The sequence below is a fragment of the Podarcis pityusensis genome, assembly GCF_964106645.2.
Source record: "Podarcis pityusensis genome assembly, chromosome: 1".
NCBI classification, from domain to species: domain Eukaryota; kingdom Metazoa; phylum Chordata; class Lepidosauria; order Squamata; family Lacertidae; genus Podarcis; species Podarcis pityusensis.
In genome coordinates, this window is record NC_138028.1 from 44,816,070 (window position 1) to 44,828,265 (window position 12,196).

The 12,196-nt window shown below is 43.0% G+C and overlaps 2 protein-coding genes across 2 annotated transcripts in view; both read right to left on the bottom strand.

Annotated features, from left to right (window-relative positions):
- The window catches only part of LOC308472141 (cytosolic phospholipase A2 epsilon-like), a 39,208-nt gene extending 33,346 nt beyond the window's left edge, over positions 1–5,862 (bottom strand). Inside the window, exons 1-2 of the mRNA XM_080996691.1 lie at positions 5,717–5,862; positions 1,126–1,198 (exon numbers count right to left, since the gene is read on the bottom strand). Coding sequence (XP_080852817.1) covers positions 1,126–1,198; positions 5,717–5,743 — 100 coding nt within the window. The 5' untranslated portion in view covers positions 5,744–5,862. The remainder of the gene's footprint in view (positions 1–1,125; positions 1,199–5,716) is intronic.
- A 5,341-nt stretch (positions 5,863–11,203) lies between these two features.
- Positions 11,204–12,196, bottom strand: part of LOC308472136 (cytosolic phospholipase A2 epsilon-like) — a 46,395-nt gene continuing 45,402 nt past the window's right edge. The window contains exon 21 of the mRNA XM_080996643.1: positions 11,204–11,926. Coding sequence (XP_080852769.1) covers positions 11,718–11,926 — 209 coding nt within the window. The 3' untranslated portion in view covers positions 11,204–11,717. The remainder of the gene's footprint in view (positions 11,927–12,196) is intronic.

The window sequence follows — 12,196 nt, forward strand, 5'->3', positions numbered from 1 at the left end:
ACATTGCGTGGCAAAGTCCTGACCCTCCCCCCCTTGGTTGAATAAAGACACATGACTCAACTATTTAAGGTTAATGAGCTAAAAATGGCCACAATTTCATTGGTTACAGATGAGTGGTATTGGCTTAGGCATTGGATCTAACCGATTATATCTGACTCCAGCCCATCTCAGGGAGTCCGAGAAGGGTTAACCACCAGTAGGGGGAGTCCTGCTGATGCACATCAACTAGGAGCTCCCCCAGGGTTCACCGATAGATGTAGTGCCTTAGGCCCTAACCTCCCTAGGCTTTGGACAGGACCACGCCCCCCGGACTCCTTTAACGGAATACCCTTCAATATGCAGGGCAGGTGATGGCACTACCTCCCCTCTTCTCTTCTCCAGAAATATTCCAATGCCTAACCACCAAACCTTAAAAAGTTGTGACAATTTGCTACGAGGTAGGCAAAATCCAAGTGGCTGGTGCCAATTTGCCAAGTGGAACAATTCCCACCAGGCCCCTCAACGGTGACCAACTGAAGTCCATATCAAGGTCAAAAGAGATGAAAACCTTAAAGGGCGGGAGGGTGGGAAAGCCGGAAAGAGAGAGATCTCCCGTCCTGCCTTTATCGGGTAGGCCACACTCCCAGACCAACCAGATTGGTCGGCCTGGCCAGTGACCCAGCTGGGAATCCCCCAGTCACACGGGGTTGGACACCCACCCCCTGCGCACGTGGAGGGGTCGTGAGAGCCCACAACACCACCTCCTCCTCCTTAAGGTGGAAGTGGCCTTCTTAGACCGAGGTAAACTTCTCAAGCCAGGACACTATTTTCAGTTTTGAGAAGTTCATAAACTGAATCATTCTTAAACAGTATTGTTCTTAAACCGAGGTACCAGTGTACTTTCAAATTGTATTTGCATAGGGCTGGGTGTAGTTTAGATCCTGCATAACACAACTTTTTCCTTCTATATGGCAATGTTTGAGCTAAGTTGGTTCTGCAGATGTAAGTCTCTACTTGCACTGAATATAAATGCTGACTTGTGAGGCATGCATATAAAAATCATTCAGTGATGAGTATATTTGTATGATTATGACTCTAGGCTTCTTAAAATGACAAGGAAGCTCTCACAACAACCGAAATACTCACGCAGGTCTGCCTTCCGGAGATTTTTCATTTTTATGACCTTTACAGTGAGAAGGCTGCAAGGAGCAGGTTCTGTCTGCAGAACAAAATCAAACATGGAGGATGGGTTAACATTTAGCTTATTGTAAAGATGGCATCTAGCTGACTTTTGACATACCACAGGATGCAGAATCGCCCCCCCTCCCCCAGCCTGGCATGGGAAAGAAGGAAGAAAAGCAAAATCGCAAGCCCATCCTAGCAAAAACTCACAGATGCCTTGCTGCAATGAGGCATTAGGTAGCTAGAGCAGCATCAAGTTGCAACCCAAGCAAGGGAAATCTGTTGCGCCATATTGTCTGAAATCTACTTACAATAATATACACTAGCCCATGAGTGCATCTGTCTGTGCTGTTGCAGATGGATCTAGGATGGCACGTGTTGGTTAGCTTCTCTCCTCCACTCCCATCCTCCTCCTTAACCCTTTTGTATCCTTTTCCATCACTTCAGCCCAGTGTACCATGTGATGCACTGCATAGGTTTATAGTGCCTGGCACCTTCTACTCTAGTTATGAAATAGTGATAACGCAGATTCTTTTTGCTGCCTGAGGCAAAGCACAATATTGTGTTTCCTCTCATTCCACATATGGAAGCCAACTGAACTAGGAATTGACTCTTACTTTAACATTCATGCACATGCAGGGAGGAGGCCAAGCACGGAGCCCAGCAGCTCCATTCTACCTTCTCCTGGCACATGAGCGCCAGCATCACAGCAGCAGGGCCTGGTGGGGGCGGGGTGGGGGTGGGATGTAGCACATGACACATCACGTGATGTGCCTTCCCCAAATGTGGGGGGTAAGTCAGCGCCTCCGATAGGGGATGTGAGGTAAAGAGCCAGAGTGGAGTACAGGGTCAGGTTTAAGGTGCTGGTTTTGACCTTTAAAGCCCTATGCGACCTAGGACCCACGTACCTATGGGACCGTCTCTCTTGGTATGCCCCGCAGAGGAGCTTAAGGCCCTCAAATGGCAACATTTTGGAGGTCCCAAGCCGCAAGGTGGTTAGATTGGTCACAACTAGGGCCAGGGCCTTTTCAGTACTGGCCCCGACTTGGTGGAACGCTCTGTCACAAGAGACTAGGGCCCTGCGGGACTTGACATTTCTGCAGGGCCTGCAAGACAGAGCTGTTCTGGCTGGCCTTTGGTTTGGACCCAGTATGACCCTTATGTTTCCCTCCCCTTATGGTTTTGATGAGGCTGCATTTTTAATTGCATTTTAACCTGTATTTTAAATTGGTCCCCCCTCCATTATGCTTTTACTGTAATTTTACTGTTGTTAGCTGTCCTGAGCCCGGCTCTGGCCAGGGAAGGCAGGGTATAAATAAAATTTATTTTTATTATTATCATTAGAGGAGGAGAGACAGTTACTAGAAGTGACCTTTAGCTGTTGATTATTGCCTTCTCATTGAACAACCTAGGCCCAAATGCCTATCACAGCAGATGCCATTTGCCACTGCCTTTTAGCAGCTGCCCAAATGAGCAGCTTTGGCTAGCAGATAATTTACTAACACAGCTGAGTTGGTCACACCTCGTCATGCACTGGAGGGAGGAGGTTTCAGCAAATAGCATCCAAGTTCTTTGGCTATCTGGCCGTGTGCTAAAAAGAACACTTTCCTCAGAATTTCTACAAATGTGTCACCAGAACAAGACCCTTGAAATATATCTTTAACTCCACTTGTGAGGAAATGCAGTTAGAATTGTGGAAACTCTCCTGACCAGATAATAAACGCTGATTTCTCTCCAAAATCCTATAGAAGTTTCACCATATCATGATGCATATTTCCCTCCCCCACCCAAACAAAGCACACACCTTGCCCAGAATTCTACCTTAGGCAATATTAGTCAGATGTGTGAACTCCACCCGGAGAATTTCAACTTTCCTTAGATTCTATGTAGATATTTTATTTTGAACCTTGAATTTCATTTTAAATGAATGCTGAAGAACCTCTGGACTGTGGGTCTAATTAGGGTCACTAGTCCTCTGCATTTGACCTGGGAGGTCATTTTGGCTAATCCAAGCAAACCTGCTGCTCTACATGTTGGGCAGGTAAAGATGTAGGTGGGCCAAACAGGGTTAACACATGAAGCTATGCAAGCCCCAAGCCGATTTAACTTCAGAGAGAACTTCACACTTTTCACGTGATTATGTCTGGTAAGGTATACAGGACAAGACTAGATCTACCCGTGACTCAAAATGCAATCAGTTGAAAATATCTGTTATGTATGCACAGATCAATGCCTTTGCACCATGATCTACCTGATACAGTGACTATTGCCAGATAACTAAGAGCATTTGCAACATCCTGTGTGACTTCATCACATGTCATTCTTTCTGCCAGTTGTGGCACAACTCTGGGCTGTTCCAGCAAAGATAGTTTTCCTGGCAAGGGATAGAGCCAGACACCTCCTATTTTCTGGCAGACAATGTATCTCATATTAGCTGTTGATGTGGAAGTTACTGAGGATGATAAGACAGCTACTGGAGTTTGGTATGAATGATGAGGCTGTTAATGATACCCAAGAAAGGTCAGGCAAATGTTTAATTATTATTTTATGAGGGTAATTGAGCTTGGTGGGTTGCCAGCATGGTATAAAATATCCATTCTTGGCTCTTACATCAGCCCAAAATCTGAGAAGGGTTTGTGCTCAGAGAAATGCATATTCACTTCATATTACCTAAAGCTCTGGTTAGCCCACCAAACCGTTTGCCCTTGCCTATAACTATTGCAACAAAAGTGCTTCCCATCCATGTTCATATAGGCCACAGAAGCACTACCCCTTCCTTGATGTCCTCTCCAGTGATGCTCTAAAAACTTCTAAGGTCCTTCAGACTTTTTAAAGGACCTTTCACTAAGCATGTATAATTGGTTCATAGTTGAACTAATGACCAATTCCATTTTTTTCTGCCAGCTCTATCTCTGATGCCTTTTACAGCTGCTCTGTTCAGTTCTTAGTGGCCTACACAGTGACTGGAGAGGCTGAGTTATCATATTGATAAAACCACAATGCATTGCTATGCAGCCACGTACCAACTTTCACCATTAGCCTAATCAATGGGGGCTAACCTACAGAATACAGAAGATGTCATGGATGTCATCTAGAAGGGTGACTGATCTCATTTTGTTTCTGAATAAGGTGAATTTGGGTCCCCACCAGTACTCCATCAAATATACGTATTTTGTAGAATTAGCAGGTGGGCCACAGCTATTCTTTTGATATAACTTGCCACTCATCATACTATTATTTTATATGGCCAAAGCTGACCTGAGATAATATCCAATAGCATGGGGTGGGAGTGATGGAAATATACATATAATGGTTTGTTATTAATGGTCCTTTCAACCCTTAAAAGTTCTGAGAAGTGCTCTGCTCCAGGTGATTCTTGGTGGAGATACTTATAGATAAATCTAGAGAACTCTTAAAATGCCAACTTTGTGCACTGCAAGCAGTTTGGGAATAATTGAATCAGGAAAATGCATGGACTATGCTTTGAAGTGGTGGCCAGAAAGTGAAAGAAAAAGAAGAATAAATCAATTAAAAGAGGATAAACACGGCTGCCAGTAGAGCATCAAGCCCCTGGGCATAACTTGTAATTATTTTGCTTTATAGTGCAACTCCTCCTCCACGACCCATGTCTAAGGCAAACATAAGTACTTCCCTTGCTAATCTAAAAGTAACCTTTCTCACCATGCTGAAAATTCAGTTCCTGTGTGTTATTGGTAGATTTCTACATGTTTTTTAAAGAGAAACACAAAAGAAAGCTAAGAATTCTAACGCATGAACATCTAGTGTTTATTTTAATGTAACTTCAGCTTTGTATACACACAAAATCTGGAACTGCTGTTCTACATGGGGCTTTCCTCTGGAAAAGAAATGTGACTTTTCCCTCTGTCAGAGGCAAACTCTGCACTGCTCCCATGCTGACAGCTTCAGATTATACTGTTCTGGAGGGATAGGATGCATCATCAAGTATGCCTGGCCCACAAACACGAGCTCTGTGAAAGTTTCATGATTGCTACATAAACTGTGCTCTAGCTGACAAGAGCTCATCACTGCCTCAAGAGCTTTAACCCTTCTCACAATTTAAGCCCAGCCACAGTCTGAGTGGATGTTTACGAATTAAACCTTTCATGGGAATCTGACTGTTTTCTTAGCCAGCACTTATTGATCAAGATGAAGGTATAGCCATAGCTGTCAAGCGTCCCTTATTTGGCGGGAAAGTCCCTTATCCCAGCGCCATGTCCCGCTGCTGTCCCTTATTGATGAGGCTTCGTTTGGCTGTTGGCTGGGCTTTCTGCCTTTGGCTCAGAAGGGCTCAGAAGTTGAACATACCTGTGCCCAGAAAATCACTTATTTTGGCTGCTGATCCCTTATTTTCAAATCTGTAAGTTGACAGCTATGGGTATAGCCCACAAATGCCTAAGAAGAAATGTTTTACAAAGCTGGAGATAGCAGAGAAAAAGCATACTAAAGAATCTTTGCAAAGACAAATCCCTACTTACAGTGCCCAAACAGCTAATCAAATAAAATGGATCTGAGTTGGTATTCTCCAACTCCTTACCTGTTGTTTGCTTGAAAATGCCCCCATTGCGGCCCTGGTCTGCTAGATTCCACAAAGTTTCCCAGCAGGCAGCAATGGCTAAAGCAAGTTTACAGCCTTTAAACTCAGGAGTTGTTGAGCAGGTGTTTTACGATCTAACTCACAGCTCCACCCCTGCTTAATTTCTCTCAATGTGTTGCAATCTCTTTCATTAAACTCATGTGCTAAGAGCAATGATCAAATGCAGTAGAAGTCTACTTGCAGCTTTAATGAATACAAGACTGAGGGAATTTGAGACAAATCCCTTAGCAACGGACTAATAGCAAAAAAAAACGACTAACTTTTTAAATTTGGGAAAGGGAGGAAAGGACCCAGAAAGTATGTGAAGAGGGCATGCTGGATTGAGATATTTAGGAATTTTATGTCGCATTACCCTTGTTTCTGTGAGGTCATCTGCGTGGCAAGTTCTACAACCCCCCTAGTGTAACATTTTGAAGTTCTTAGGTGGTCTGCACCCATCCTGTGGTAAAATCCAAACCCCCATTTCTCTGGTGCTTCATGAAGTGGGAGCAGAAATACTCTCACAATTGGTAATGGTTTCCCATAAAAGCTGTATTTTGGCAGCAATGGCAGCAACTGAGCCACCATTGCCCAAAGCCACTTTTTCAAACCAAAAGGGCTGGATAACATTGCTGCTGCTGCTGCTGCTGCTGCTGCTGCTCACTTTTATGGTGGAAAAAACACCAGGCTCCCCACTTCCCCAAATTGGTTTGCCAATTTTGGACCTCCCCTAATTTTTTTACATTGTGAAGGCTGATAGAACAATTCAACCCAAAGCAAGGAGGCAACATTCCTTTTCCCCAGTAACATAGGATTATAATTGACTAAAGGGGGCTGATGATGGGGAGCTGTCTAAGGTATTGGATACATTTCCCAGGTGAGCCGCCCCCCCCCCCCCAGCAGCATACAGACTCTTAGCATCAATGTAGAAGGAGTGTCAAAAACCTTTCACAGTGGATGAAAACACTTTTATTTTGTTAAGATGACCCAAATTTGGATCTGAGGAGCTTCAGAAGCTGTGTCCTATCTTTGGCTTCCAGAATGAAAGCTGCCCCATTCTTCCATGAACACAGTTTGTTATTTGGGTATCCATTGTTCTTTGTTGGTTTGTGGTAGGTGAATTGCATATTGGGATTTGTAGTGAAAGACATGAAAAGGATCTGAGGGAATAGGAAAGGTAGTGCAAGGCTGGAGTGTTTGGAGAAGAGCAAATTTTAGTTTTAGATTCCATTCTGTGTGAGTTGCATGGTTTAAAAAACCTCCTAATAAACTTGAGTCACTTCTGGATGACTTGCACAAAGTTTGTGGGGAGATAATATGGCATCAGTTATTTAATGAGTATTCATTATGATTTGTTTGTGGAAAAGTTATACAATGCCATGTCAACTGTTCATTATCCCTCACTTTCCAGCACATTTTCTCATTGCTTTTCTTTTATTAAAAAATAAATAAAAGCATACATATATTAAAAACCACCAGCAATTTCAAGATTTTGATATATTTTACTGAAGCATTTTGAGTGGTCCCCCAAACCCCTGAGGTTTAGGCAGACTTTACCAAGAACCAGCCCATTTGTGTGCCAGGTTCTATACTGTGAAACTCCTTGCCAATAGAAATTCAGAAGGAATTCTGCTTTCTTTCATCCACCTATTAAAAGCTGTGCTGGTCAGACAAGTATTTTGAACGACAATTTTTTTACCAGCCCATTTTTACTGATATATTATTGATGCTTTTACTGCTTTTATCATAGTATTTCATTTTTATGTTGTACATTGTCTTGTTATACTTTATAGGAAAGTGGGTTTTATGAATATTTAAATGTTATTAAATTAAATACATTGGAACAAAATATAGTGCCTGTCCTTACATAATTTGAAACATCACTAGGAAACATAATTTAGATATCAAATACTGGCACGTGACCAAGATAACTATTAAGATTAAGCTAACAAATATCATGGCAATAAACCTTTCCAAAATGACTTCTGGTACTCAGGCAGAATTAATTCACTTCCTTGCCTGGTAATAAATGTCATGAAGGCCCCCCACATTGCCATAAAGTTATCACATTTTGCAATTCCTCTGGGCTATGGAAGCTTCTCAGCCAACCCAATAAATCACACTTTAAATCACACTTTGGGCCACCAGCCTTGCGTTGTAAATGATGATGAGTTGACGTTAGTCATGGGCTATAACACTGCTATAACACATGGGCTATAACATTTGACAGGACCTAGGATAGCTCCACCTCCACCACCAATTGTTCCATTATATCTGATATTTCCTGAAAAACCCTTTCACCAAACACTCGGCCCAGTATACCTGAAGGAGTGTCTCCACCCCCATCGTTCCGCCTGGATACTGAGGTCCAGCTCTGAGGGCCTTATGGCAGTTCCCTCACTGTGAGAAGTGAGGTTACAGGGAACCAGGCAGAGGGCCTTCTCGGTAGATGCGCCTGTCCTGTGGAACACCCTCTCATGAGATGTCAAGGAAATAAGCAACTATCTGACTTTTAGAAGACATCTGAAGGCAGCTCTGTTTAGGAAAGTTTTTAGAGTTTTATCATGTTTTTAATTATTCTGTTGGGAGCTGCCCAGAGTGGTTGGGGAAACCCAGTCAGATGGGTGGGGTATAAATAAAAAATTATTTATTTACTACTACTACTACTACTACTACTACTTTGGGACAGCTCTATTACATGTGGTAGTCCATGTGCAGGGAATCGCACTTTCTCCAAAACAGTGAAGCCAAATCCTTATTGATATACCTCAGCTCTACTGGGGTATAATCCCACTGGCATCCCACCATGTAGGACCCCCCCCCCTTTTTGAAGAGGTTTCGTGGCACAAGAGACCAAATCTGTTTCAGTTCCACAAACCAAATTTGCCCCTAAATTAACCACATCTGTGAAATAGTGACTGACTGAAAGCACCCTCCGAATCCCTGATTTAAGAACACCAGTCTCTTTTCCAGTTTTAGAGACAGATTAACATCCCAGAACTCATTGTTAGCAGAGGAGGAAAACAGGCTACTTTCTCATTCGATGGTGATGTTGTGGCTGTTGTTTCCCCTCTCCCCACCCCACATCATTCCAGTCGCATAAGAATGTAGAACTGCATAGCAGAGCCAGGATCAAACAGGAAGACCATGCAAGGGTCAGAGGCCAGATAGGAACCAAGGCCTTCATCTAATTCTTCTCAGATGATCCCCTCACACATCCTTTGTACATGGGTTTCAGATCATTTGGCTTCAGAATATCAAGACAAAGCACTATATTAAAAATTAAAAAGAAAATAAAAGTATCACACATACTTGTCCATGCAAGTTGTGGGAATATGTTAATAAAGGTGCAAAACAGCTGTCTAATTGCAGCTTTGAGACTAGAAACCTGGAACTTTAGTTAAGCAACCGCGCTTAAGAAATCAGCCTGAAGGATAAAAGTAGAGTTGAGAGAAGTATCAAGAAATACAACAAAGACTGGGAGGTGTCCAGCATCCATGGGTTTGTCTTGTTGTTTTTGTAGGCTACACACAGAGGAAAGCTTTTTCAGAGATTTGAAGATGGAACAGTAAAGACCTTATTGCCACGGTGTAAATACGCATCCCATTATCTTCATTGTCTTCATAAACGTTGCCGATTTTGAAGTGCTTCAAAAACCTGCCCAGCCAGCTTGATGAGACAGGACAGTGGGACAGAAATAATGACACAGCTAGTAGCATTAGGTGGAATCCCTGTTGTAGCTCCCAGCACCCCCCGAAAATCAGTTCCAGAGAGTTGGGGGTCTCCCCATAACAGGGTAGAAGGTGGGCTTTGGGTGGAAAGGGGAATTGCCTCCTCTTCTGTTCCATTAGCACACATATCTGCTGTTTCAAAAGCCCTTCTGTGACCACAAAAATCCCACTGGATTCCATGCATTATAATCTTATGGTCTAGTCTGGCATTCAGCAACCTGGTGCCCCTCCAAATGTTTTGGACAACTCCAGTCAGCCCCAGCCAGCTGAGGTATCTACTGATGGAAGAAGAAGCACATGCTAGTGGGGGCTAAGAGGAGTTTGTTCAAAATACATAGCAGGCACCTGCTTGGCAAAGGCTAGAAGGCACATGACTTGGGGCTCATCAACACTTCATCTTATGCCATGCCGAGAAAGCACGAGTCAGAGCAGTTTCCTGCTTGCCATGCTCCTTTCCCAGGGAAAACCTGCTCTAGCTTTAAATCAGAACATGGAAAACCAACAGCAGGACAAGAGGAAGTGTGGATAAGCCCTTAGTTGTATCTGGGTGGAGTTACAAGCTTCCTGTTGCTGATCTTGATGGAGAAAGACATTAAGTTCTTTACTAGCTTCCTGTCCTCTAAACCTGGACATGCCTCACAGAATTCCAGGCTATGCTTTGAGAGCCGAGATTTAAAAATAGAACGTGGCAGTCTCTGCATCAGAATTAGAAAAATGTTGACTAGGAAACAGATTGCTAGGTATTAACAGAAGTAAGTAGGTAATGGGATAATTGTACGGTTGGGTGATCACCGTATTTTTCGCTCCATAAGACGCACCTGACCATAAGACGCACCTAGTTTTTAGAGGAGGAAAGGAGGAAAGCGCCGTTTTTGGGAGGGGATCAGCTCACAGTTGTGCAGCTTCTTTTGCAAAGGGGGAAAGCCCCCTTTTTGAGGATCAGCTCAAAGTTGTTCACCTTACTTTGCAAAGGGAAAAAATCCTGTTTTTATGGGGTTCAACTCACAGTTCTGCAGCTTCTTTAGGAAAGGAAAGGGAGCCATTTCTAGAGTTTCCAAACAGATGATCTAATCAGCCAGTCACATGTCGCTGGGGAAACAGCCTCCTCAGAACATTCAACAATGGAGGCCTGGGCAAGGGGGCAGGGCCAGAAAGGGAGCCAGCGATCGACCACACATTCGCTCCATAAGACGCACAGACATTTCCCCTTACTTTTTAGGAGGAAAAAGGTGCATCTTATGGAGCAAAAAATACGGTGACTATAGAAATGCACTGAGATTTAAAAGAGCTTGAGAGCATTGAGTGCATGGTTTATCTGGTTTTCTCACATGAAAGTGAAGACAGCACCTCTTCTGCTGTACAGTGGTACCTTGGGTTACAGACGCTTCAGGTTACAGACTCTGCTAGCCCAGAAATAGTACCTCGGGTTAAGAACTTTGCTTCAGGATGAGAACAGAAATTATGCTCTGGCGGTGCGGCAGCGGCGGGAGGCCCCATTAGCTAAAGTGGTGCTTCAGGTTAAGAACAGTTTCAGGTTAAGAACAGACCTCCAGAACGAATTAAGTTCTTAACCCGAGGTACCACTGTATCTCTCAAACAGCTAAGGATTGTTTTCCTTTTATTCTAACGTGCTTGCTTCTCTATGTAATATACATTTTTCTCTTGGGGTGTATGAATCATTTGTTCGTGTGTATGCACAACTGTAATGACTGCCCTGTTTTCTTTCTTTTTAAAATGAGTTTATTGAGTTTTCCATTAAAAAAAGACATGCATATATACTGTACCATGACAACAACAAACATGAGTAACAAAATAAACCAAGCACAGAGGAGAAAAACATCAAATGAATGAGAAAATCAAGCAGGAGGATTTAAGATTACAATGTATAAGATTACAATATATAATTGCGCAGACAGATAATTAATTTCATTCTTTCTCAGAGTTTCTGGTCCATCTGAGAATAGATCCCCCAAAATAATCTATTGTAAAAGGAGGGCTGTGTATCCCTGTATTGCAATTATACTATGATACAGCTTACCTAAAAGAATGTGTTCCCAATATTACAAGGAAACATGGCTATCTCGTTTTCAATAAACAAATATCTTGCAGTAGGTGCTCATGGAACAACTGTTCTCTTCATGTAGATTTACAACATGAATTTGAGTAGCATCAAAAATGACGTGGACATCTATCTGCTTAGGATTGCAGCCTAGGACCCTCCACAGTGGTACTCATAATTTCCACTTTTTTCTCCGCTCCACAGCTACACGCAAGGCTTCGACAATCTTGTTCTCATTGTTCAGGATGTTGTATTCAGTCAGTTTCACCAATCTGTCAAAATTCTCCTCTGAAAAGGTCACCTCTCTTGTAGCAAATGGGGAATGAAAGCTAGAGACATCCACATTGCCTTCTTCCATATCTGTGGGGCTGCGTTCCACACCTGTAGAAAGAACACCACCAAGAGTTTCACCAGTAAGGTTTTCATCTCTAGGCCAAAACAGCAGAGTTCATCCATTCACGTTAATCTAAGAAGGGTAATATTATTGGCCTTGCTTAAATACTACATCTTCCTATAATGTACGAATACTCTAAAGGCATATAAAACTCAGCATGAAATCACACCAGAGCTTGCCCAAAATAAATATGACAGCTCCAGCTGTCAGCTTGATGGGCCATTTGTTGAGAACCAGAGGCTGGCAATGAACTCACT